Raw genomic sequence first — 26583 nt, 5'->3', positions numbered from 1 at the left:
CACGGCGCAATCCAGCTCTGGGGAAAGCAGCGCTCCAGACAAAATTCACTGGGTATTGAAAATAGATTCTCAACAGCCAAAGGACTTGTAAAACCTATTCAAAACATAAAGATATGTTTTCATGCAGAAGAACTACAAAAATACAGGAGTAACCTCTCCACAGAATAATTTACTGGAGTAACAGAAAATTATCATGTGTAATTATATGAGTTTAAAACAGATGCAAAATTTTCAGTGGAACGAAAATTGCACATGGCAGAAAAAAGAAAAGAAAAATGACACGGTTAGTTACAGGGCATAGGCAAACACACAATATTCCTGTAAAAAGAGATGTAGAAACTAATTCTGCAATATGATGATCAGATTCATCTGTCACTCTACGCCAAAACAAATTACAGCAGCACGGTTATCTTCCAGGAATGATACTTTGACACAAGAAACAAGTGCAACTTTACGAGAAAAAATAGAAGTGTTGATGAAGCGTATAACCCTTGTCAGGCCGCGTGGCATTTATTTATACTCAAACAATATAAGATAATGGTTACAAGATTCATCTCCAGGCTAAACATATGCATGATCACACTTAAAACTGGAGGTAACAACAAACAGATACAGGAGATGGATTACAAAGATGTTCAGCCATCTAATCTAACCCCAAGCAATATTGTATAGCGTACACCACGGAAGATAAGGTGCAGCAGGGGCTTAATACATGAAGCACAGCACAAAAAGTATACAAGTAGATAAAAAGCCTATACTTACAGTACTTCTTCAGAAGCAACGACTGCTGCAGAGGAATAAGCTCTCTTCCAGGACAGAATCCTTGCACCAGGGAATAGTCTCCCAGATCAGATCAAGTCCTCCACAAAGCTCTTGCAGATTTAACAAACCATTTTCCGATTCGACCCCATCTCATCAGAATGGCAGCTGCAAATCCAACACCGAAGCCCAGCCCGACAAAGAGAAACAGGATGATATCCACATTAGAAGACTTCTCCATGCGTGCCATGCCTGGAGGAGCAAGTGAAACGCCACAGGGGTTGGAGAATGGCGGTCCACACAGTCCCAAATTCCCTTCGAATGAATTGCTGTCAAATGTGGGGAACTGGCGTGACTGCGGTATCTTCCCCACCAACTGGTTGTCAGATAAGTTCAGGGTGGTTAGAGAGGTCAGATTTGTGAGTTCCTGTGAAATCTCCCCAGAAAGTTGGTTGCAAGACAGGTCTAGTGACTCTAGATCAGTCACACCGCCAAGCTGGGTTGGAATTTCTCCCGTGAATCCATTGTGTGACATGTTCAGTACACGCAGTGAAACAAGCCGTCCAACTGACTCAGGAATGGTACCTTCCAATCTATTATTTGAAAGGTCAATTGCTTTTAAAGTGGTCAGGATCCTTACAAATGTCACGTAGGACCCCTTGTATGTGATCTCAGTAGAATCTTGGTAGTATTCCGCCATACCATTTAAGTTTGTAGCACGGACAATATCTCCAGAACCATTGAAGTTGGCCATCATTGCTTTCAACTGACCAAACCATTCTGAATTCATTTTGCCGGAGAAGTTGTTCAAGGCGAGATCAAGAATTTGCAAGCTAGAGAAGTACCCTCTTGATTTGTGATTCCCAATATCACCATCTATGGAGCCATAAAATCGGTTGGATCTTAAGATAAGAACATACAGATTGGAAAGCTCCCCTAGCCAAGATGGGAAAGTATCAACTATTCGGTTGTTTCCGATGTCAAGAACCTCCAAATAACTGCAGTTAGAAAGTCCCCTCGGAATTTGTCCTTCAATCTTATTGTCATGTAAATCTATTGTCTGGAAAGTGCATTCACTTGTAATATTGGATGGCAACGTCCCTTCAAAGTGATTCTCTCTCAAATTTAATACGCTCCGTCGAGCATTTTCTATCAAACAGGACGGAATCGGCCCGCTAAAGTTGTTATGTGATAGGTCAAGGACATCCAAGCTGGAATTGCAAACTGTTTCTGGTATATATCCATTTATACTATTGTTGGACATACTGAGATAGTTGGTGTTGCTGAGATACAACGTGAAGTTTGGGAGAACAGAAGAGAAAAAGTTGTGTGAATAATCCAAATATTCTGATGATAAGTCTGGCATAGGGATCTGTCCCTGCAGCCTATTGGAACTAAGATCAAACACTTCCAGGGACCTACTGAATGGAAGAGCATATGAAGTAAGTTGCATACCGGTGAACATGTTGTGTGAAAGATTTAGTTGCAAAAGGCTATTGTTCCATCTCTCCCATATCAACTTTGGTATGTCTCCAGTGATTTTGTTGCAAGAAAGGTCTAGATAAACCATTCTGTCAAGATGTGTCAAAAAACTAGGAATTTTGGTTATATTGCAACATGCTAGTCCCAGTTCATCCAGTCCAAAAAGAGAGGTAGACAGAGAGTTATTGCCTTCGTCAATCATAACAGACAACTTATTGTGTGAAAGATCCAAACCAGTGAGCTTTCTTAACCTCCCAAATGATGAAAGATCCACTGAATCTTCAAAGTTGTTCAAGTTGATTTCTAGATGAACCAACTCTGCAAGTTGGAAGAATGACTTGGGAAACTTGCCTGCCAATGAATTTCTGCTCAAACTCACGAGCTGTAAGCATGAAGATGGCGCGTCGAACTCTTCTATAGGACCAGAAAGTTGGTTCCAACCAAGATTCAAGTACCTTAATTTTGGAAGAGCGAAAAGAGGTGCCGGAATATGACCTGTAGAATGAGCAGAGGTTATTATTCTCCCTGTGCAGTTCGAACATGGGGTATACACAATTGATCGCTCCTGAACACAATAATAAAAAGAAGGCAAGCTTCTGTTTATCAATGAAATCTTATCATTCAAATTTAAAAATTGGTATGGCCATCTGCCACTGTACCATCTTGACAATCTATCCACCAAATCCGATGGTCAATTACTCATTAAAAACCTGTGATGGGCCATGAGGTATCCTGATACTGCGGTTGCGAGTCATAAACTAACAAAACTGTTCCCCTCGTTACCGCTATGACACACTACCCACTACTTCCACCCAAATATTTAGATTCTCCTTAGTCACTCATTTTCTTGTGTCTATCCTTATTTCCTTTGAGTATGTATTGGCTTGTTGAAAATGTCAATTAAAATAAAGTGATAATTTGAATTGGCATAATATAATCTTACCGCTCACATGAGTATAGGAGATATCCAGTTCTGTCAGTTGAGTTATATTGACAAGTGAACCTGGTATCCTCCCAGAAATGTTCCCGCCAAAAATAGCTAGGCTTCCTTGAGTTGCCCAATTGCATAAGGTATTGGCCCAGAAAGCTGACTATACCAAATAACCATGCTTTTCAAGTTAGTCAGATTGCCAATGGTAGATGGTATGGACCCAGAAAGCTGACTATACAAAATAACCATGCTTTTCAAGTTAGTCAGATTGCCAATAGTAGATGGTATGGACCCAGAAAAGTCAGAACCGGAGATCTCCAACCTTCTCAAGTTTCTAAGATAGCCAATTGCAGCTGGCATTGTTCCGCAAGCATCACAACTCCCAATATACAAGCTTCTTAAATTTGTGAGGTTGTGCACTGAAGATGCCATTGAACCATGTAATTTGCAGTCAGATAGTTTCAACTTTTGCAAGCCAATGAGATTTCCAATTTCAGACAATATGGGCCTAGGGAGGTTGCAATCAAACATTGTCAAGCTTCTCAAGGCCTTCAGGTTACCAATAGAGGAAGGCATAGTCCAAGAGAAGTCGCACACATAGAGTTCCAAGCTCGTTAAGTTCCTGAGGTCTCCAATCCATGACAAAATTGATCCCAACTCTTTATGTGAGTCCATCAGAGAAACCTTCAACTGGCGTAAAGACCCAAGTACACCAAATGAAGAGAGAAAATCCATCGATAGAAATTTCCCGTCAAGAGTTAACTCCCTCAACAGCTTGAAATTGCCAGAAGAACTTGGTTTAGCAGAGGAGAAGTTGGTCCCCTCTAGCCTCAAAGTATATAGAGAACTTGCATGAGGAAAGTTTGGCAAATGCCCCGAGAGATTCGGGTTTGAGGACAAATCTAGGACCCTTAAATTTTTGAGTTGAAAAAATCTTTGAGGGAACCACCCCTGAAGATTCATATCCGAAAGTTGAAGCTCACTTAGATTGGGAAAATCTGCGAAGAACTCTGGAATCGGACCAGCATCATTGGATCCAAGGTTGATCGCAACAAGAGAATGGATGCTCGAGAGGGAATGATGAATAGGACCATTCAGCCTGCATCCCTCCAAGCTAAGTACCTGAAGATGAGGAACATATTTTGCAAGAGCTTTGCCCCAATCTTCACCGCTGCTAGACATTATCTGCACTCCATCAAGGTAGAGCTCTCTTAGATTGTTGAGGTTCGCTACCAGGATCTCAAAATTGGGCTCCCGAAGATGATTAAAACTGTCACCTGCAGAGGTAGGATCATCATAATCGGAAACTCTGTGACTTGAAAGATCCAAGGAGACAAGGTTAACGAGTTTGCTGATGCCAATAGGTATCTGGCCATCCAAGCCCGAGTTGGAGAAATTGAGATGAGTTAGCAGAGCAAGCCTCTCAAACTCAGCAGTGGTGATGTTGTAGCTGTAATCTCCTAAAGAATTCATGCTAAGATCGAGACGTCGGAGGGATTTGAGGCTGAAGAGCGCAGGGTCCAAGCCATAACTGTTTAGGCCATACCCACTGAGGTCTAGTACAGTCACAAGACCAAAAGAAGCATCACAGATAATGCCCTCCCAGAGACAGCAATTGGTGCCATTTTGCCATGACGGGAGGATAGTAGCGGTTGTTTCTGCAGCAAAGAAGGATTGCTTTAGTTGGAGAAGCGCTGCAGCCTGGTCTGGATGGCACCACAGTGTGAGGTTACCATCACTGTGGGCGCTGGAGGTGGCCAGTATGGGGAGTTGTACAAGAAAGAGTAGCAGCGCCCAGTGAATGGAAGCCATTAGCCTAACACGGTTCTGAACCTACGGCATGTGCTCAGGCTTCCAAATGGACATAAGTATATATAGTGGTACTGCAATAAGCCAGCAAGCAATCCAATGATGCAAAAGAAGTAGCACAATGATGTATCTTAATTAGACATATTAACTCAAGTTTTAGTCCGTTTTTCCTGGAATCTTCCAGTTAATGGGGGAAAGCTCCAGGCAAGCAGGAGTCTTACTGCGTGCAAGACTGGTTCCACGTAATTGTGACTCTTGCGGATTTTTCCACTAGACAGGGACCAGACGTGACATCACAACCATATATATATTTAAATTTTTCTGGTTTGGAGGATGGATCTTGTTTCACTGTCAGAGTTACTCTAGATTGTGATTCGAGAGTACCAACGACCATGGCGACCATCTAGTGTTGCAGGTTAATTGCAGCACCAGCACGTAACCGCACATTCAATGATGAAGGAAAGCATAGGCTCGAATTACTTTCGTGTTCCACACAATACATGTACCATCAGACGGTTAACTGTGGAGACTGATAGGTTGACCGCTTCCAAGTCAAGTAGGCACCATCAGATAATTAATGGTGGCCAATGGCCTGCTGCCAGGTTTGTTCCTGCTGATTTTGATCCTTCGTAACAGTACATTGTCTTAAAAGAAAATTAAGTAGGCAACTATAGACAAGTAGCAAGGAGGTGAACTGAAGAAAAATTTGAATTCTTTTTGAACTTGCAGCCCATGAATTGAGCCAGGCCTAGTTCATCATTATATCTCTAGCTAAGCTAATTCATCTCCAACTCGAAGTTGAGTGGCATCTTTAGGCTGCGCGTATTTCAAGGGAAGTTTACAGCAGTAGGAACAGAAAACTCACCATGGAACCATATGACGCCAACCAGCTATTTCTAGACATTTCAGAAAGACTTCCCCAAATCTCGTTGACTCTCCGTCAGAATTTCTGTTCAGGTATGCAACTGCCTCTCGAGCACACTGGAATTTCTTTGCGCAGGTCCGGTGGAATGCCGTCCATAGACCAGATCTTCTCCTTAACATTATAGATGGTATCTGCGCTGTCTACCTCAAGATTATAGAATTTTCCTGGTAACGTCTTCACGTAGATGTTCGTCCTACCTCTTGGGCACCGGCTGCGGAGGACGAGGAGGAGGGTGGTGTCGTTGCGGATGTTGAGGTCCGCCAGGGTCTTGCCTTCGTCGTCATCGTCGTCGAGTTGTCTGTTGGCGAAGATGAGGCACTGCTGGTCCTTGGGAAAGCCATGCCACTCGTGAATCTTGGCCTTGACATTGTTTACTGTATCTGAGCTCGTCACCGCAAGGTTCATGGCCCTGCCCGTTAGTGTCTCGACCACATGGATCTTCATCTTCTCATCGAGCGGATGAGGGCGGAGGCCAAGGGTGGATCCGTCATGGACGCCGTAGTCAGCCAGCGTGCGGCCGTCGTCCAGCTGCTCCCCGTTGAAGGTCCTGGATCTTGGCCTTGACAATGTAGATGGTGTCTGATGGATCGACCTTGAGGGAGATCGTCTTGCCGGCGAGAGTCTCTACGAAAATCTGCATCCTCGCGATTTGCCGGACTAGCTTCACTCACAAAGGCTTTTCGAAAACCTACGCTGTTTTCTGGTGCTTACAGAGGAGGGTATCGGTCGTTTATATTGATGCAATTAGAGGTACATAGGTCTGATTCCGAGCTGGAATCGCTCTGAAATAATATGTTCCGATTACAACTAAAACACGCTTCCGCTTCGTATACGTAGTTACGTACTCGCCTCTGCTTTGTATAGGCGAAAACGCACTGGAGCAGTTCTCTATATGTTACCCTCGTCGGACGCCTTTGTCCTTCTCGTCGTCCCCTTCACCACCGGCCACGGGCGCAGGGAGGACAACGATTTCTTCGTCTACAGGGCAGGTCCAGGGGCACCATCTCTCCGCTTTCTCCCTGGCGTCGGCCCCGGCTGCTATCCCGACAACGTCATGCTGGCCGGCGTCGTACCCCTCGGCGGCGCCGATCTCAACAACAAAGACTACACCGTGATCTTCCCCTCGCGATCAAACTCTTGCTCATGGTACACCAACGACTCTACCAGCACGGAGTGGTGTGTATCGCTCCGATATCTCTGAGTGGAAGTGGGTCAATGTGAAGTCCACGTACCACAATCCCGAGGTAATTATGCGGCACGAAGGCACCCGCGTGATCTTCGCCGGAAGGGGAACACTCGGCTGGGTCAATCATTGGCATGGCATTCTTCTATGCAACGTGCTCGACCAATATCCTGTCATGCATTTGATCCAATGGCCTGTTCCGATCCCTAGCGATCTGGTGTCAAAGTTCGGCATGGGAGTTGACAATATCTATGCACAGCCGTTCCACGACGTCACTATAAGCAATGGCGTGATCAGGTTCGTCGAGCTAAAATCTTGTCGGTGTAGTGATACCGTAGACCCCGGCTCCTTTCCATTACCAACGAAACCATATCATCAATTACAAGCATGCGGAGGGCCAGCAGAAACACTGCCTCGGCAGAAACCAAAAAACTATAGTTGCTTGTTTGGTTACTGGAACTATCTCTGTTTTCGTTTTGCTTGCGGGCTGACTTCAGATATTTTCGTTTGGTTACTGCAAATATCTGAACTCAGCCCGCAAGCAAAGCCAAAAGAAAAAAAGATAGTTCTAGTAACCAAACAAGCTACTCAAGGCTACTCAGAACGCTACCAACAACAACAGCTTCAGGGATGAGGGCTTTGCTGCTATTCTTGGACTTTGGCAATGAAATGTGTCATAAATCTATGAGCCTCCCACGGGCGGGTCGGAGTGCACGGCGGTGACAGAGTCTGTTTGACCGCTGCCGGAGTGAATGCCCACAGATTCACCTCAACAGAAATTTCATTTTTGATTGCAGACTTTTACCAAAAGACGGTGATCTATTGCAAAATTCAACAAATCACACATTGCTATTTGAGTTACAGAGTAGAGTGACTGGGTTGGAACTCAAAGATGCAGGCAACTAATTATTACCAGAAATCAGTTATCAGCGAAAGAATTGTTACCAGAAATCAAATAAGGAACTGCAAAACGCAGTCTAATAATAACTAGACAAACGAAAACTACTCCCGCCTTCAGATTAAGTGGCGGTGCCCAGACAGGTTATCATGAAAACAGAGACGGACATAGCTCCGGATGGTACTATCTGTATAATAAAACTAAAAAAGAAGCACCAGCAGATAGAAGAGGCAAGTTTTCACTGTGCTTTCGCCAGCCCAGGATCCCTGGGAAATATAAACAGACATAGATAAAATAAATAAATAAATAAATTCAAGTAAGCAAAAATAGATCTAGAAGCATGAAATTCTTGTGGAACGATCCCAAACCTTTTAATTTGATCAAGTATGATCAATCTGGGGCCAGGGGGGATCTTCACATCTTTCAACGCACTAATGAGGCAACATGAAGTAGAGTAAATGAAATAATACATCTTACATGCATAACTAAAAGGGTATCGAACACAACTGGACCTAGATAAACTTACCTGTCAGTAAGGAGGGGCAAGGTATGATCAGTAAGGTGACCCTTCCTGAAATTCTTCTCATATTTCTCGAGGCCCAGATTTTGTAACATGCTACTTGTCCTGGCATAGTAGTTAGGTTCACTCACACCCTGTGGTTTTGAGAACCTCTGCCCAATCTACATACCCATAAGCAGAATTATTTATTACATAATATGAATGCCAGACCAACATATATCAGCTAGTTGTGGGTTGATGACAAGGCAACCAAATACGTAGTAATTTCATCAAAGCAAAGAAGATTTGGGAAAAAAAAAAGAGAAGCATCCCTTTCGATTTTACCATAATAGTATCAGCATAATATGTGTGTGTATTTACACTCACAATTTAGCAAAAGTCTAAGCATTTTTTTCTTAAAAAAATTCCATCCTGCTGCCATGAAACAAAAAGTTGCTCTTCCATGCCCAAGGTTCTTCTCTTCTGTTTTCTGGAGACCTAAGGCCTGTAAGGCCCCAGCCTCCAGGCGATTCCTACATGCTGGCCATGTTCTAGAGATAATTCACTGAGGTTTATAATACTGAAAGAAAAAAAGGAGGCATGGAAGTGCTCAAGCAAACTCGCCATCAGAATTTTTTTTATATGCCCCACATTTCCATGCAAGCCATACCATCAAAATAGAATTAATTATGAATTTTAAAAGGTAAATGCCGGTTTATAATGATCTGGTGAAGCACATACTGTATCTACTTTAAAGTTGGTCATGATTCGTCTAATGTACAGAAGCAACCGTAATCTCCACATGGCAGGCAAAACATTATCCGTTTACTCAATTATTAACCAGAAATAGCAACAGAAGAGCAAATTGACCTTTCATCAACATGGAAATTTAGTGGCAAGATGGACTGCACAGAAAAATGAATCCAAATTGTAATATAACCAACAAAGATGATTAGATCATTACCATGAAAAAGCCACCCTGAAACACCGCAAAACCAACACCGGATGTGATTGCACTTGCGACCGGATTAGGAGTAGGAGTTCCCATTCCACTCACTAGAGAGAAGAGAACACCGGAACCAAAAGCGGCTGCCATGCTATAAAAAATACAAATAGGATGTCTGTCATGCATAAGGTGACAAGTATCGATTTCTTAATTGGGGTTAAAGAATTAGCAACCAGAAACCTAATCATTGCCAAGATTAAAACACATGTACGGGACACCACACTGACGATATAAGCTATAATAGTCCTTGAAATCTGCCAAATAAAAATGAAATGCCTAAGCCTCACCTGCCCTGGATGTCCTCTACTCCGCGTATTCTTCTCATAACACATGAGATGCCTGCGTTTGTGCCAGACATAACTGCAAAGTTGCGGGCTTGCACCAATGGCCCAGCAGCTAAAGCCTGAAAGGCAAGATAGCAGGCTGGTGACCATCATGTGAAATTTCAAAACTTAGGATTCATGAGATATCTGTCCGGCCAACATTTTGGTATGTCATCAAGTGAAAATGCAGGCCTTAACCTATGTTGTTGACTATAGATCACAAGCCAATATTGCAAATAAATTATGAGAAAACATGTTCCAATCGTACACACAATCGTTACCGGTTATCATGGACAATTAATTCATCAACAGAAAATAAGATAAAAAAAGCAGAGGAGGATGCTGTATGTAGGTAGGGTTGGCAACCTGCGCCTGCTTGAAGGACGCCATGGCCTGCGGGTCGGCGTTGGGGGGAAGCGGCGGCACCCACGACGCTCCCCCGTCGGCGGTGATGGAGCCCATGAGGCCCCCGAGCGCCCCGCCCTGGACCGCCCCCGCCGCCGTGGTCACCGCCGCCTCGACATGGATGGGCTGCTTCGCCATCCAGGCGCGGAACCCCGCCTCAATCGCCCTCACACGCCCGCTCCACTCCTCTAGGAGGTTGCGGCCGACGCGCGCCTGCGCCGGCGGCGACGGCGACGGCGAGGAGGAGGAGGCCATCGCAACCGAATCCCCTCTGCTTCTCTCGCCTTCCCCTCGCGTCTCGGCGCCTTAGAAAACGGCCAACCTATACTTTTCTTCGCATGTAGCGTAGGATAGTTGCCAGATCGCGCACATGGGCCGCGCAAATAGCGCTCTCTTCGTGGAAGAAAAAAAATAGTTTTTTAGTAACAGAAAAAAAATAGCTGTACTGTTTGATAGGAAAAATAAAGTCGATTGATCCCTGCTGCACTCACAGATTAATAGAAATTTTTTGAACCGCTCAAAAAAAATAGAATTTTTTTTAGGATCATTAAAATAACTTCTTTATTGTAAAGAAAACGTTCATGAGTTTTTAAAAAGAATGTACACGGATTAAAATCGTTTGTGAATTTGGAAAATGATCACGAATTAAAAAAATAATCGATTTATTATAAAGTGTTATTCAATTTATTATAATGTTCAATGATTCTCAAAAATGTTCATGAATTTTAAAAAGGGTCACACATTTTATTAGATGCTGCACAATTAGTAAAAGTTCACAATTTTAAAAAAAAACTTCACGGATTTAAGGAATGTTCATTCATTGTTAAAAGAAAGATAAATTGATAAAATGAACAATGAACAATGACATAAAAATCAAAAGAGGGAAAATAAAAAATCTGGAAAAAATATTAGAGAAAATAAAAGAGAAGACCAAGCTAAGAGCAACTGAAATAACAAAAAGAGAAACCAGGAAAAAATTAGGCAGAAAACGGCGGCGAAAGACGTCACTATGAGGAAGAGATAAGGACATGGCCAATGCATAGCCCCAAGGTGATGCCCCGCTTGCCTTGTAGGATCGGATGTCAGGAGAAATAGATTCGGATGGGGAAGCGGGATCCTCTGCAGGAGGCGGGTGCTTGAAACGAAAAAATGTGGTTTGATGTAAAAAGCTGAAAAAGTTGGAGTAGAAAGTCGAGATGCATGTGTACTAGAATCTCTACTTTCTATTCCTTAATGAGGTCCACTGGTTGTAGCTCGCATTGGGGAGAAAAAAATCAATGTATATACCTTAAACTACTTTTTCTCATGGGAGAAAAAATCCATATGCCACTATTGTTCATGCCCTAAATGGTTGAGCCCGCCAGCAGAGCAACACCCACGTGATTTTTAGGATATTCCACTCTTTATCCCCTCGAATTCTTCACTTACCCGGCATGCATGACTCTGTCGGGGTGAATTCCATCTGTTTGCCAGTTATGAAATCAACTATGTATTATATGTTAGTTTGCATATGCAAAGTGGTCTTTGTGCTAGTTATTGTTCTTAACGGGTGTACTTTCTTTTCACAGCAAAAAAAATGGGGTCTCATTAGTGCGCTACAGCAAAATAGCGCCGAGCTCAAAATATGCTATTAGCGTGCTATATCGTGCTATAGTGTGCTATTGGCGAGATGTTGTGGATCAATATATTTAGCGAGGCAATTCTCAATACGCTATAATGTGCTATTAGCAATGTTATAGCGCGCTATTTTTTTCAGTGGGTATTAGCATATAGAGAAAAATGTAATTTTTATTCTATTTGAGGCGCTTTGTATTTCCGGTGAATTTTTACGAAAAAGGGTTCCCCCCACCGCTTTATATTATAAAGTATCGAACCAAGCATCCAACACAGAGTACAGGGTACAATCAAGTCACAAAATCACGCTGGGGCACAGCCAGACAAGCCCCAAATAAAGAAAAAGCAGAAACTAATCCGGCTCGGGAGGAGGCGGTGGTGGTGGCGCAGGCGGAGCAAAAGCCGATGTCGAAGAGCGAAGACCAGCTATGATGTTGTTGATGGCGTCCCGGTCTCGCCGCTTGCTAAGCGGTCTCCAAAGCTGTTAGAAGCCACACATTTTGTAGATCGCATCAGTCACACGGTATGGAATCACGCGCTCTATGACTAGTTTATTACAGTTACATCAGAGGGTCCACGCAAGCGTGCCCAGGGCCACCCAGGTGGGGGGGGGCTATAGCCGGGGAGTCTAAGAACCTCCCAAAATAGGTCCGGGAGGTTGTCGCGGCACCAATTGCCACCCACCACCTCCTGAAAGCAGCTCCAAAGGAACTGCGCCACAGGGCACCGGAAGAAGATGTGATTGCAGTCTTCCGGAACCAAACAGATGGGGCATAGGCCATCCCCGGGGCCGTTACGTTTGCGGACTTCCGTACCCGAAGGAAGGCGACCGCAGACCCATTGCCAGAGGAAAATGCGAATTTTCAAGGGGAGTTTGATCTCCCAAAGGACCGCTAGTTCCACTGGGCCCGGAGTGGGAGCAATCGCCCGATAGAGGGATCTAGTCAAGAATCTGCCACTTGACTCGAGGTGCCAAGATAGCGAGTCAGGATCCACGGAGGAGGGGTGCAAGGCAATACACTCGAGTAATTCATTCCATTGCTCGAGTTCCACCGTCCCGAAGGTGCGGCGGAAGGCAATAGCGCCCAAATCCGCTAAGGCCATGGCCACAGATAGCTGTGGGCGGGCGCAAATCGTGAAGAGCGCATTAAAGCGGATCGCAAAGGGATGGGTCGCTACCCATCGATCTAGCCAAAATAGGGTGCCAGCTCCGGTACCAATTTTAATGGAGGTCCCAATGCGTAGGACCGGCATCAGACGGATCACCGATTGCCAAATTTGGGAACCACCGGATCTAGGGGCGAAAGCCAGTGGCTGCCCGTGAAGGTACTTCGCGTGGATAATCTCAAGCCATAGACCCCCCTCATCGGTCTGAATCCGCCAAAGCCACTTGTATAGGAGGGCAATATTCATCCGCTTGGAAGAAATAACCCCAAGGCCTCCCTGGTCTTTAGGCTTACAGATCTCAGACCACTTTACCATGTGATATTTTTGTTTATTGTTCTCTCCAGCCTAGAAGAATCTGGAGAGAAGTTTGGTGACCTCCTGATGAAGGGATTCATGAAGACTATAGAATCCCATGATATACATCAAGAGGCTAATAAGGGAGGAGTTCATCAGAATCACTCGAGCGGCTTTAGATAGCCATCTCCCCTGCCAGGGCTCCATTCTAGGCTGGAGCTTGGCGACTATTGGACGGAAGTCCTTCTCTAGTAGACGCATGTCACTGAGTGGCATGCCAAGGTAAGTGGTCGGGAATGTGCCTAACCGGCAATTCAAGCGGTTGGCAATGCGCTGCGCTTCCATCTGGGAGTATCCCAACACTACTAGGGAAAAGCCTATACACAGAATCTTAGCAGCAGCGCGGCTCAAAAAGGAGCGCTGCTGCTAATTAGTAGTAGCGCGTGTGAGGGAAACTCGCTGCTGATAAGTTTTTAGCAGTAGCGCACTCTGTGTAAACCGCGCTGCTACAAATATCGACCGGCGGTGTTCACCTAACTCCATTTAGCAGTAGCGTCGTGGCCCAAACCGCGCTACTGCTACGGATGTAGTAGTAGCGCGCTTTTACTGAGATCGCTGCTGCTAAATTTCAAATTGGCACACTTTTTTGTCACTGTTAGCAGTAGCGCCGTGGCCCAAAGCGCGCTGCTGCTAATTTCTTATCAATAGCGCGTTTCTGCTCCCGCGCTACTGCTAACCCGCACCAATCCACCACCTTTTCCCCACCCGTGCCTCCCCTCCCCTTCCTCTCTTCCATTCCCACTACCTCCCCCACATGCTCCCACTCTCACTCTTCTTCTTCCTCAATACTTCTCCCCCATTACTCTTTCTCTTCTATCCACCTTTCTCTCACTTTATTACTCCTACCTAACTACACCACCTCCATTAATGCATCTCCTTTCTCTTTTTCCTTTCCCCTCCACTAGTTGAAGTTGTCTCCTCCCAAATTAGGTAGCTAGGTAGATGTAGGATTTATTTAAGTGACCTATTTGCCCCCTAACTAGATCTATCTTTGTCAAGAAGAGCTTTGTGCACTTTTGATCTCCCTACAACATCATCTCCACCGTGTGCTCGAACTCGATCGAGATAGAGGTGATGAAAATTTCATGCTTTTGCAAAATGGAAATATGTTTATGTGTGTGTGATATGTTTGTGGAAATTGTGTGTGTGGCATGAGTTAACGCCAAATTGTGCTTTTGAGTTGCCTATGTTTTGCCGAAATATCGATTTATTTCCGTTTCGGCGAATTCCAGGCAAACTCTAGATCCATATATGTCCTATTTTTAGGGAAGGTCATGCCAAATTTTTGTATGACTTTGATGCATGCATGCATTTTTATAATCAATTTGTTTATTATTATCGTGCAGAGTTGACGATGGTCGGTGGAACGATGGTGGACACGTGGTTGCGGTCGGCGGTGCAGGACATAAAAGAAAATAACCGGACAGAGGTTTTATGTCCGTGTCGAAAATGCAAAGGAATAGTTTGGCTCGACCCCCATGACGATGGTCGTGTCGAAGGCACCTGCTCATGACTGGTTTCATGGATGGCTATACTCGGTGGATAATTGAAGATGAGGATGATGATGTTGAGGATGCCGACGGGGCAGGCAATGATGACACGGGGCAAGACGAAGAGATGATCGATAATGGCGGCGGGGAAGAGGACGGACATGGCGGGGGAGAAGGGGCGGGACATGGCGGAGGAGAAGGGGCCGGACATGGCGGCGGAGAGAATGACATGGACTCCACGCAACAGAGTTCGTCGGTACTAAGTTCAATCGTGCGGGGCCCTCATGTTCAAGCATTGCTTCGCAAGGAGACGAGTACTAAGAGAGCTGCTTCTAGAGAGGAGGCTAAGCTGGAGCAACTGGTGGTAGACTCGAACACTCCATTGTATGATGGTTGCAATCCTGAGGTGACTCGCTTGAGTTTCACGCTCCAACTCCTGAAGACGAAGGCTAAAAACAAATGGACCGACACTAGCCTCGATGAGCATCTCAAGTACCTAAAGGGTGTTCTTCCCGCGGGTAATCTATGTCCTACTAGTGTTGATGAGGCCAAGAAGATCGTGTGCCCTCTTGATCCGCCACACGTTAGATACCATGTATGCATCAACGATTGCATAATTTATCGGGAGGAGCATGCGGAAAAAACAAGCTGTCCGGTGTGCAATGCTTCTCGATACAAGAAGGCTGGGAAGAAATGTCCCCAGAAAGTTGTATGGTACTTACCGATCTCTCCCCGTCTCCAGAGGTATTTTGTAGATCCCAAGGAAGCAAAGCTAATGCGCTGGCACGCGGAGAGGAAGAAGCCCAATGATGGAGATGATCCGAAGCTGAGACACGTGAAGGATGGAAGCCAGTGGAGAGCGCTGAACAGCTTCTATCGGTATTTTGAATGTGATGCAAGGAACATCGTGCTCGACACGTGTACCAATGGCATGAATCCGTTTAGCAACCAGAACACCAACCATAGCACATGGCCCATGTTTGTATGGATGTACAACCTCCCCCTGGTTGTGCATGAAATCGAAGTACATTCACATGAGCATGCTTATTCAAGGGCCGAAACAACCAGGAAATAATATTAATTTGTATCTGGGGCTACTTCAAGAGGAGTTAGACACGTTATGGAAAACACCGGCCAAGACATGGGACGCTAGCAAAGGTGAGTATTTCAACATGAGAGCCGCGCTGATCACGACAGTGCAGGACTATCTCGGTTAGGGATATGTGGCAGGCCGGGTGTGCCATGGATATTGCGGATGGACGCGGTGCATGGATGATACGACGTCTCAGCAGCTAACATCAAGGAAAGATGGCGGGTCTGGGAAAATCGTGTACATGGGACATCGAAGATGGCTTGAACAGGACGACCTGTGGAGAAACCGTGGAGATCTATTCAATGGTCATGCTGAGCATCGAGGACCTCCACGTAAGCGGAGCGGTGCCGAAATCGATGAGCTATTGAAAAACTGGAAGGAGTGCCCCGCGCCGGGAAACTTATGTTATCGGTCAAATGATGTAATATATATATATATATGTTCCTATTTTGTATACACACTTAGCCATTATTATGCATGGGTCCAATGATGTGTAATATATATGTTTCTATTTTGCATACATATTTAACCGTCAAATGATGCAATATATATCGCCATCCCTTCGTTCACTGCCCTCGGGAAATAAAAGTGGGATAAAATAAAGGAAAAGAAAAAGGAAAACTGGCAGTAGCGAAGGTAGTAGCAGCGCGTTTTGCCTAAACTGCTACAGATACTGAAGTTAGTAGAAGCGAATTTCGTATAAAGCGCTACAGCTACTGAAGGTAGTAGCAACGCGTTTTGTCCAAATGCGCTACTGCTACGTCCACTTAACCCAAAATTCTCACCCGCCCTGCTTCATCCCGCCTTTCCCCCCAAATCCCCACTCTCTCTTCCCCTGTCGCACCGCCGCGCCCGACCCGGCCCCGGCGCTCGCCCCCGACTCCGGCGCGGCGCTAGCCCCCGACCCGGCCCTCGCCCCCGACCCCGACCCCGGCGCTCGCCCCCGACCCGGCCCTCGCCCCCGACCCCGGCGCCGGCGCTCGCCCCCGACCGCGGCGTGCTCGCCCCAACCCGTCGGCCCTCGCCTCCCTCCTCTCCCCTCCCGACCGTCGTCGGGCCTGCCTCCTCGCCCCTGCACCCTCTGTAAACCCCCCCTCTCTCTCTGCTAGGGTTTTTCGGCTAATTTACTTAGGTTTTAGTTAGGGCAGTATGTTAATTATGTTATCTATTTAGTTATGAATTTAGCTAGGTTTCAAAATTTGAACTGGACATGTGATATGTGCAAATTTGAACTGGACATGTGATATGTGCATATGTCATGTTTTGGACATGTCATGTTTGGAAAATGATCCGAGTGGCCTATGTTACGCCGGAATGTTGATTCATTTCCGTTCCGGTGAATTTCAGGCGCTCGATATGTCCATTTTTTAGCAAATGTCATGCCGAAATTTCCCGTGAATAAAGGCATGATTTTGTGCTACATAGTTGGCATATCGAGTGCTGGCACATAGATTTCTTTTTATGTCATTTCTCATTTATTCATACTTTTAGAAATAAATGAGGACACTTAATCATAGGAAACATGTCGAACAACAAAGAAACTGGGCCTTCTGACCAAGATGCAGACGAGATGGATTATGAGGGTGAACAAGAGTACCTCGACTATTTGACTGCTAAGCAAGGTTTGCAGCTCGGCCTCGATGATGGTACTGACGCCGACATCGACACCAACAGCGCCGACACCGATGGCGGCACCGAGACCGATGGGGAAGGTACCGGTGGGGAAGGTACCGGCAGGGAAGGTACCGGCCCCAATGCCGCTACCGAAAAGAGGAAGCATAAAAAGCAGAGGATACGAAAACCTAACAAACTAGGGATTGGACGACTTGTGATCACAAAGATGGCACCTGGCAAGTTTGAGCCGTTAGAGCCGGAAGAACCTCGCAAGTGCTATGGGAACCAAGTAGGATGCATCCTACGGGAATGCGCGAGCATCAACGATGATGACTTAAGGAGTAAAGAACATTTGACGCAGTTGCTCCTAACGAAGTTGCACAAGAGATTCAAGTTCCCCGACCGGGATGATAACATAGAACAACCGTGGGATGATCCGAAGATGAAAAAGATTAACAATCACGCCATGGGCATGTTCAACAATGATTTGGCCTCCTGGAAAGGGAGGGTGAAACGAGCTATTGAGGCTGATGAACCCCTGTCCAAGATTCTGGAGGAAAATCCGACACTTACGGAAGAGGAGTTCGAAAAGTTCAAGGACACTTGCGCTACCGAGGCAGCCAAGGCTAAGGCTGCGAAATTCAAGAGCCTTCAGCAAAGGAACACGGGGAAGCATCGCCTCGGAAGCCGTGGCTACCTCGGTAAAAGGCCCATATGGGATAAGAAGGACGCGGAGCGTGAAGCCGCGGGTCTCCCAGACCCCTTCGCAAAGTTCACCAACCCCTTGGAGCATGACTTCATCAGGGCCCACTACAAGTGGGACAAGGAGAAAAAGGTTTTTTACACGGACAAGATCACGAGGAAATTGATTAGACTACTGGAGAAGCAACACCAGCTTGCAGCCGAAATCCCTACTTCTCCGATGAGGCCCAAGTGGGACACCCCTCTCAATCGGGCCTTGAACGAACTTAAGGGACTCCCTTTGGATCAGCAGCCGCAATATGGTCATGTGCACGGCGCTGGAGACGGCGCCACGTGGAAGGTGTTTTACAACAAGGGCCCGGAGTCCAAGAAGCTGAAAAAGAAGTTTAGTCAGGCGGACATCGGCACGAAGGTGAAGCTTGCGGTCGAGAAAAAAGCAGCTGAGGACACGAAAAAAAGCAGCCGAGGACAAATATGAATTGCTACAGCAGGCAGTCAATGCAGTTGTAACTGCCTGCAGAAATGATTTCGCTACTAACTTAGTTCCAGTTATCATCAACTGGGCGAAGGAAAATCCAGACAAGATGGTACATGATTTCTCGATGCCCAGTTTCGTCGGGAGCAACTCCATGAACAACAACACCATCGCACCATCACTTTCTCACGCAACCGGGCCTCCTCTCGCAGCCACTCCCGCTCATAGCAGCCCGTCCTCAGTCTCAGGCGCGCTAGGTGGGCCTTCATCTTTGGCTGAGCTCGACGCCGTCACGGTAATTACATGTCGCACCAACATATATATATATATATATATATATATATATAAAATATTCCATTTTTGTTGCCTTTCGGTTGTTTTACGCCATAGACATATGTGTTTGCAGGCGAAAGAAACCCTGTGCACCGTACTCTACTTGATCAAAGGCCAGAAGGTGGACGTGGGAAAGGGGATGATAATGGACCCCTCTCAACGCACGTTCCACAACCAGCCGATCCCCGCTGGGCACTTCAGGGTTAGCTTGACCAGTGTGAAATCGGGGCACGAGGATTTGCCTCCTCCAGTATAGCATGTGGGAGCGGACGACGAGACCCCACCGCGGATTGGAAGCTGCAAGAATTGGATGCTGCTATGGCTGAAGAATCTTATTCGTATGGAGCCGGTCGAGAGCACACCAATAACTACCACACATCAACAAGCATGTGCGAAGACCACCACCCCGCCTACGCAATTACCAGCTCCTGTAGTGCCGGGTGAGAGCGGCGGACGACATGATGAAGGGGGTGCAATAGTACTGGCTGATGTAATTTCTCCTGTAGAATAGAGAATGGATGATGAGACGGAGGTCGACCCTATGTATTACCTCAATACAAACGCGTATGACTGTGACATAGATATGATGAGTCAACCATATGACGAATCGGGCTATCAGCTTGCTAATCAGGATATGGATGATATGCCCGGGCAGGGTCGTACCATGGATTGCAAAAAGTCTCTCTTCATGAAATCCTCACAGGACACGCCTGAAGATGCCGCCTCAACACAGGCTCAACTAGCCGGGCGCGAGGGTCGTATAGTACTTAGCCCGGGAACACTGGGGCAGGGGTTAAGGAAGGGTCTGGAAGGTGTGCCCAAGAAAAAGGAGAGGAAGAGATCGGGAAAGGTAACTGTCTCCAAACAAGCCAGAGCACATAGCAGCCAGATGATGCATTCTGAAGAGCGTGTACCCGTGAAAGGTGCGGTCATGTTCCATCTCACGGGCGAGCCGATGCTACCGCCGAAACCGCTGGAGGCACTATCAGGGGATCTCAGGAGACTGCACGACCATGTGCTGTCGACTGAGAAAAGCCTACTAGCCTCAAAGGATCCAGGATATCCGACATACGTGGCTCGTGTGCCTGAGGGGAAGTGCTACGTTGACACACGACCCGCGGAGGTGTTCTTCCTGTGGTTTGACCATATCTTTGAGATGTTTCTAACAAGGCGGCTTGATTTTACTATCGTCCGCCTTTTTGCGCTACATATGAGCTCCGTCATGAAGAGTGAAGAAGTCTCGCAAATTTGTGTGGCGGATCCGTACTACATGCACGAGTCTTTCTTGAGTCTCGGCGACTTTGAGCGTGAAACTGCTAGGGAGTACCTCCAAAACTTCATGGTACAGAATAAGGACCGGGAAATTGTCCTCGTGCCTTATCATCCAAAGTAAGTCAGTTCCGGACAACCCTTTCGTACATTTCAATCATTCCTTCTCTCTCATATGGGGAATAATTTGAGGTGTCTTTTCCGCGCAGCAACGGGCGCGCCGTCCTTATCGTTCTTTACCCGCAAGTCTCCCACCCCGTGTATTTTGACCCTTCCAGAGACTACGAGAAAAAAGACTACACCCACATAATGAATATTCTAGATGATGCTCTCCAAGGCTTCAGCTTTAGAGGTGGCCACGTGCAGATCAAGAAACAAAGGAACAAGAAGATGGGTTTCGCGCATAAAACTAACTTGTCCTGCATCCATGTCCCAAAACCAAGCAAGAAGGATGGATTCTACATCGTCCATCTCATGATTCAGTTCACCAAAAGCTTCGCATTAACAACAGAAATGATGATCATATCCACAAGTGGCTAGAATCTCATGGAGAAGCGGATTATAAATTTAGAGATGACTTCTTTCGCATCCAAAGCGACATTGCGACGATCATCATGAAAGAAGTCGTCGATGAGAAGGGGATGTTCCACCACGGCCCTATATCGCGAGCTGACGTCCGAACTCGCATAGGCATGCAACGTCTAGACCTCACGCCGTTCAAGAAGCTAGGGTTCATCCTCGATGATATGGAAGAATGGAACTTCTAGTAATTTATGATGTCCATGATGATGATATGTGTCGGTTGAACTTGTATACTTTTTGTAGCGATGAAACTTTGTGATGTCCACGGTCCCTGCCGAACTTGCGTAACGCTACTTTGTTAGTTTGCGTACGATGACCTGCGTACTTCTAGTTAATTAATTTGCGCACTGTATGTTGCATCTAGTTGCTAACCCTTTCTTTTTCGGTGTTGCTCTAGTATATTTTGTTGCATATATATGATTGTACATCCTCTTCATGAACATGCATCTCTAACAGGTACCTAGTTTCTTGATGGCGAGATGGAATTGCTATGTCGTGTACAAAGGGAAGGTTCCGGGGGTGTACAACGAGTGGCATGAGTGTCAGGCGCAAGTGAATGGGTTCACGGGCGCCAGCCATAAAGGCTTCAAAAGCAGACAAGAAGGAGAAGCTAGTTACTTGAGGTTCATGCTAGCGCGAAAGAGGACTCATAACCGCCACCTCATGTACTGCATAGTTCCGCTCTCACTCATAGTGATAGCACTTCTTGCGTATACCTTTGTTTAGATGGATGACGTTGTTGTAGTTGCAAGTATTCGAGACTTGCATGTATCGCTATTTTCGAGATGATGACAAGATATCACTTTGTGTTGGATGATGATTATGATGAGACTATTTGTATGTACATACTATGATTACATTTGTGGTCTCGCAGGCATTTGTATGTGTATCATGATGACATTTCTATGTGCTAAAGATTCTTCTATAAAGCATGTTCAAATACAAAACAAATATGCCAAAAAAACAAAAAAAACCTACTTAAATTAGCAGTAGCGAGTGTATAAAAGTTAGCAGCAGCGCCGCGATAGCAGTAGCACGTCAAGGCAAAGCGCGCTAGAGCTACTAGCAGTAGCGAGCTTCCGCTAACAGCGCTGCTGCTACACTTGTGTAGCAGTAACGTCGGTGAGCACGTGCTACTGCTATCTGTTAGCTGTAGCGCCTTATTAGTAGCGCCTATCCCCGCGCTACTGATACATCTAAAACCCGCGCTGCTGCTAGCCTTTTTCCTAGTAGTGCAAGACCATCACCTCACTCTTAGCGAAGTTAATTGTGAGCCCCGACATTTCCTGGAAGCACATGAGGAGGAACTTGAGGTTCTGAATATCCTCATCCGATCCTTCCACCATCATAATGGTGTCGTACGCATATTGGAGGTGGGTCAGACCTCCATTGGCCACAAGATGGGGGCAAATCCCCTTGATGTGGCCGGCGCGCTTAGCCAAGTCAAGGATCGAGGCGAGGGCGTCAACCACAAGATTGAATAGAAATGGGGATGTCGGGTCTCCCTGTCGGACCCCTTGGCCCGTCGACAAATAAGGACCGACTTCCCCATTTATGTTTACCGCCGTCCGACCGCTCGTTACCAACTGCATCACGCGGGCAACCTAGTGGTGGTCAAATCCATGTTTAAGCATCACCTCCCGAAGGAAGGACCAATTGACGGTGTCATAGGCTTTAGGAAAGTCGATCTTGAAGAACACCGCGCGAAGGTTTTTGCTCTTGACCTCATAGATCATCTCATGTAGAACGCGTCAAGAATATATTTGCCTTTCGTGAAGGCCGACTGGTTCGGATGATGAATCCGAGGAGCGATTAAGGCCGCCCTAGTGGCGTACCCTTTAGCCAGAATCCGAAATATCACATTAAGAACCGTGGTAGGGCGGAACTGCCTAATATCCGCCGCACCCGGAACGTTGGGGATCAGGGAGATGATCCCGTAATTAAGCCGGGACATGTCCAAGGTTCTTCTAGAAAACTCGCGGAATAGATCAAGGATAATCTCCTTGACCATCGGCCAAAACGCCTGAAAGAAGCGGACAGGCAGTCCATCGGGGCCTGCTGCCAAGGTTCCAGTGAATTTTTATGATAGATCTAATCATTTTCATAAAAGAGTATACAGAGAAAAATGTTGTGCAGATGTCTAGCATATGTTCTGTCTCCTTTTACTGGATCTGCTGCAACACTATCCATTCTGTTTTCACTTCTGCGTGTTAAAGTTTGTGACATCTTTGCCAGCTTCCTGGCACAGGATGGGCCATTCTTCAGGTTCATCATCAGCTAGCAACATTTCCCTTTTGTTTCGTTTTACCCCCAAGCCCTGCAGGAGATTAACAAATACAGGATTTTTGTCAAGTTCAAACGGTTATGGGCAAACTCTGTAATATTCTTAGGAGAACATTCAACATCCTTTACTGCTTCTAATCCATTCAGTTTCACTGCAACATGTATCGCTGGTATCCCGTATGGGTGTTGGGGGCATCACACGACTGCTGACACGCGATGCTTCAAGAATTTGAGCAAAGATAGCAACGCAGTCATTTTCTATTGCAAAAGCAAGACCAAGAAGCTGCAGCTGTTTGCGCTTGTGACACGCAGCTGAAGCGTCTCGCCAAGTTGCCAAGGACGCACAACAGGAGTAATTTAGCTTGCCTAGCAGATGAAATTTAGCAACAAATGTATGATTGGCACAAGATATTTTTTTTCTCGGATAGGATAATATACATAAGCCCCCACTTTTCATGTTCATCTGAAGAACTATTCAAAAAATCATCTGAAGAAATCTAGTTGAATTTTGTCCACATATTACATTTAATGTTGTAATTTCCTCCAATAACCCATCTTGGTCTCCTTCAGATGTCAAATTTACTTCATGATAGCTAGTCCAAATGCACAACATCGTAGGCAGGGACAACAGGAACTGAAGAAACAGGGATTGCGTGTACAAATTTATACAATTAAATGGACTCAATGTGGAAAAAAGACAATAAGACCATGCCTTGTTCTTATTTCGAGTTGAGAAAAACAAGAATGACAGTCATTACATGATTTTGAAACAAAGAAAATAGACATTTGTTCAGTCCAACTACTACTTAAGAGGAATCATATCCACCGCCTTCTCTACTTTGAGTTTTCATCCATACTAAATGGCAAGTAGGCTGACCGCCAGATGTTCATATTCAACCTTCTCATGTCCAGCTTCCTGGATCATCTGAGCAAAATTTTCCTGAAAAGTAAGAAGTCTGATTAGCAAAAATGTAAAAAGCAGACAGCAAAACAACTGAAAACTCTTCGAAATCAAGGCAGCTCTCTACCAAATGGCACTTAATATGGAACCTATTGATACTCTCAAGTCTCAACCAAGTATTGCTAAAATTGCCTACCATAGGCAACTAGCTCCCTCACGACCAGAATACAAATATACTGCATCTCATTATTGGAGAAAAGAAGAGGATACTGAATTTCCAAATTTTAGAGAGTAATAATTGGAAACAGTAGAACTAAAAAATTTACATTATTTTCTAGAAAGAACTAGTCAGGTTGTTTTTGGAAGAGTGAGACACACTAAACATCAATGAGGCCATTACGTATCAAATGTACAGAAAAAGGAACACATTTCCCTTTATATATCAAATGTACAAGAAATTCAATAAACAACAACGAATTTCATGAGTCTTTTATGGGCAACCTTACGCAGTGTCCACAATAGAGGTAGCTAATAGATGATATAACTTTGTCGCAGCGCGTAGTACCTCATAACTGACTTCTCTGTAGTTTTTCTTCAAGCTCCCTTTCCTGAAGACCTCCACTGCTTGAGGTAGTTGGAGAAGGCACACTGAACATAAGTCGGTTCAAGACCAAGCATCTTTTCAGCAGAACACTGCTTGACCGCTTCCAGTGTTCCTTCTCTAATGTTAATGGCAAGCATCCATGCAATCGCGGGTCGGATGTCCAGTCTAGCCATAATATAGACGACATCGTCGTCACACAAGCTCAGAGTGGGCCCACCATGAACTACCTTTTCCCAGCATAGCCTCTTGCCGCCCGATACCTTAGGGTAACTTAAACCTGTGTTAGGCACATTATCAGCCTTGACAGTGAACCTCTTGTCCCATTTGTTTGAGCGGATCCCCCTGTTCCATGTGGTGACCGTCCAGCCTTGGCCAATGACGCCTTTATCATTGCAGGTATCGCTACGCTGACAAGGTTTCAACTCGACGAACCTGATCACGCCGTTGCTTATAGCAACGTCGCAAAACGGCCGTGCATAGATATTGTCGACTCCCATGCCGAACCGCGACACTATATTGCAAGGAATCGAAACAGGCCATTGGATCAAACGCATGACCGCATTGTTGTCAAGCACATTGCATAGAATAATGCCATGCCAATGATTGACCCAGCCAAGTGTTTCCCTTCCGGCGAAGATCACGCGGGTGCCTTCGTGCCGCATAATTACCTCGTGATTGTGGTACTTGGTGTGCATGGTAGTGATGGCCGTCCCGGCGCGCCACGGCCACTTGGAGATGTCAGAGTGATACACGAGGAAGTCGCATATCTTGCTGGTAGAGTTGTATAGCGAGCGAAATTTTGATCCCAAGGGGAAGACCACGGCGTAGTCTTTGTTGTTGAGATCGCCACGGGGCACGACGCCGGCCAGCGTGATGTAGTCGGGGTAGTGGTAGGTGCTGGGGATAAGGTGGAGGGATGGGACCCCTGGACCTGCCCTGTAGACGAAGAAATCGTTGTACTCCCTGCGGCGGCCGGAGTCGCCGGTGAACGGGACGGCGAGAAGGACGAACGCGTCCGCCGAACTCACAACCACGGGATCTCCGCCATAGCGGCCCTCCGCCAATCCGGGGCAGTGGACGAAGCAGCGAGAGACGTCGGGCGGGTCCGCGAGCTCGAAGGTCACCTTGATGTCGCCGCTTTGGCTCGTGACGCCGCGGGCGGTGGTCGTGTTGTTGCGGTCGCCGATGTGGCACTTTGAGTTGGTGAGCACCCAGGGGAGACGGCCACAGCGCCTGAAAGTGGCGGCGGCAAGGGGGTCTGGCATGGCGGCAAGGGGACGTCAGGCGGGCGGTCGGCAGCGGCGATTGGAACTGGGGAATCGTATCATCCACCGATGAGGAGGGTATAAGCAACCCTGTAGCTAGCTATATGGGCCGGTGAGAAGGCACGAGACGGCCCATTTAATTAATTTATAAGAATTTTAAGGTGACGTTAGCGATCAGGCCACGGCTCGCGCACGCTAGTGAAGCTTCGCGTCTACACGCGTGTTACTAAGTCTGCAGCTTCCGTTAAGTTATGAGAGTAACATAGATAACATAGATGGTAACATCACACATTTTCATGCAGAAGGCGAATAATTAATGAAAAAGAGATGTATGTGATAACATAGATAATTACTATAACATCACACATACCAAGACAGAGTGAGTAGTATAACCTAATAAATGAAGTGTTGCATGACACCACACATATATTACTCCCCACTATATAGATAGTAACATATACTAGTAACATATGCATGTTTATGTTACTAGTATAAGTTACTACCCGTTGTGACTAGTCTTAGAGCATCTCCAGCCGCGCCCCCAACAAGGCCCCCCAGGCGACTTTTCGGCCGCCGGCGCCAAAAAATCGGCCCAGTCGTGCCCCCAGGGGCCCATT

At 46.1% G+C, this 26583-nt stretch overlaps 3 protein-coding genes across 3 annotated transcripts; all 3 read right to left on the bottom strand.

The window, feature by feature from the left end:
* Positions 1 to 577: 577 nt before the first annotated feature.
* On the bottom strand, positions 578 to 4999 carry LOC123064496 (receptor like protein 22). The gene is made up of 4 exons (XM_044487970.1): positions 3334 to 4999; positions 3185 to 3280; positions 2952 to 2998; positions 578 to 2806 (listed from the first exon to the last, which is right to left on the bottom strand). The coding sequence occupies exons 1-4, from the start codon at positions 4982 to 4984 to the stop codon at positions 854 to 856; spliced, it is 3747 nt and encodes a 1248-aa protein (XP_044343905.1). The 5' UTR covers positions 4985 to 4999; the 3' UTR covers positions 578 to 853.
* A 2969-nt stretch (positions 5000 to 7968) lies between these two features.
* On the bottom strand, positions 7969 to 10547 carry LOC123064495 (chloroplastic import inner membrane translocase subunit HP30-2). The gene is made up of 6 exons (XM_044487969.1): positions 10182 to 10547; positions 9780 to 9895; positions 9451 to 9583; positions 8514 to 8668; positions 8356 to 8418; positions 7969 to 8253 (listed from the first exon to the last, which is right to left on the bottom strand). Exons 1-6 carry the CDS (start codon positions 10473 to 10475, stop codon positions 8226 to 8228), a joined length of 789 nt encoding a protein of 262 aa, XP_044343904.1. The 5' UTR covers positions 10476 to 10547; the 3' UTR covers positions 7969 to 8225.
* Positions 10548 to 23872: 13325 nt separating this feature from the next.
* Positions 23873 to 26019, bottom strand: LOC123064494 (uncharacterized). The gene is made up of 2 exons (XM_044487967.1): positions 24663 to 26019; positions 23873 to 24136 (listed from the first exon to the last, which is right to left on the bottom strand). Exon 1 carries the CDS (start codon positions 25964 to 25966, stop codon positions 24692 to 24694), a length of 1275 nt encoding a protein of 424 aa, XP_044343902.1. The 5' UTR covers positions 25967 to 26019; the 3' UTR covers positions 23873 to 24136; positions 24663 to 24691.
* Between the last annotated feature and the right edge of the window lie 564 nt (positions 26020 to 26583).

This window comes from Triticum aestivum, chromosome 3B (assembly GCF_018294505.1).
Source record: "Triticum aestivum cultivar Chinese Spring chromosome 3B, IWGSC CS RefSeq v2.1, whole genome shotgun sequence".
NCBI lineage: Eukaryota > Viridiplantae > Streptophyta > Magnoliopsida > Poales > Poaceae > Triticum > Triticum aestivum.
This window is presented reverse-complemented; position numbering and strand designations above follow the sequence as displayed.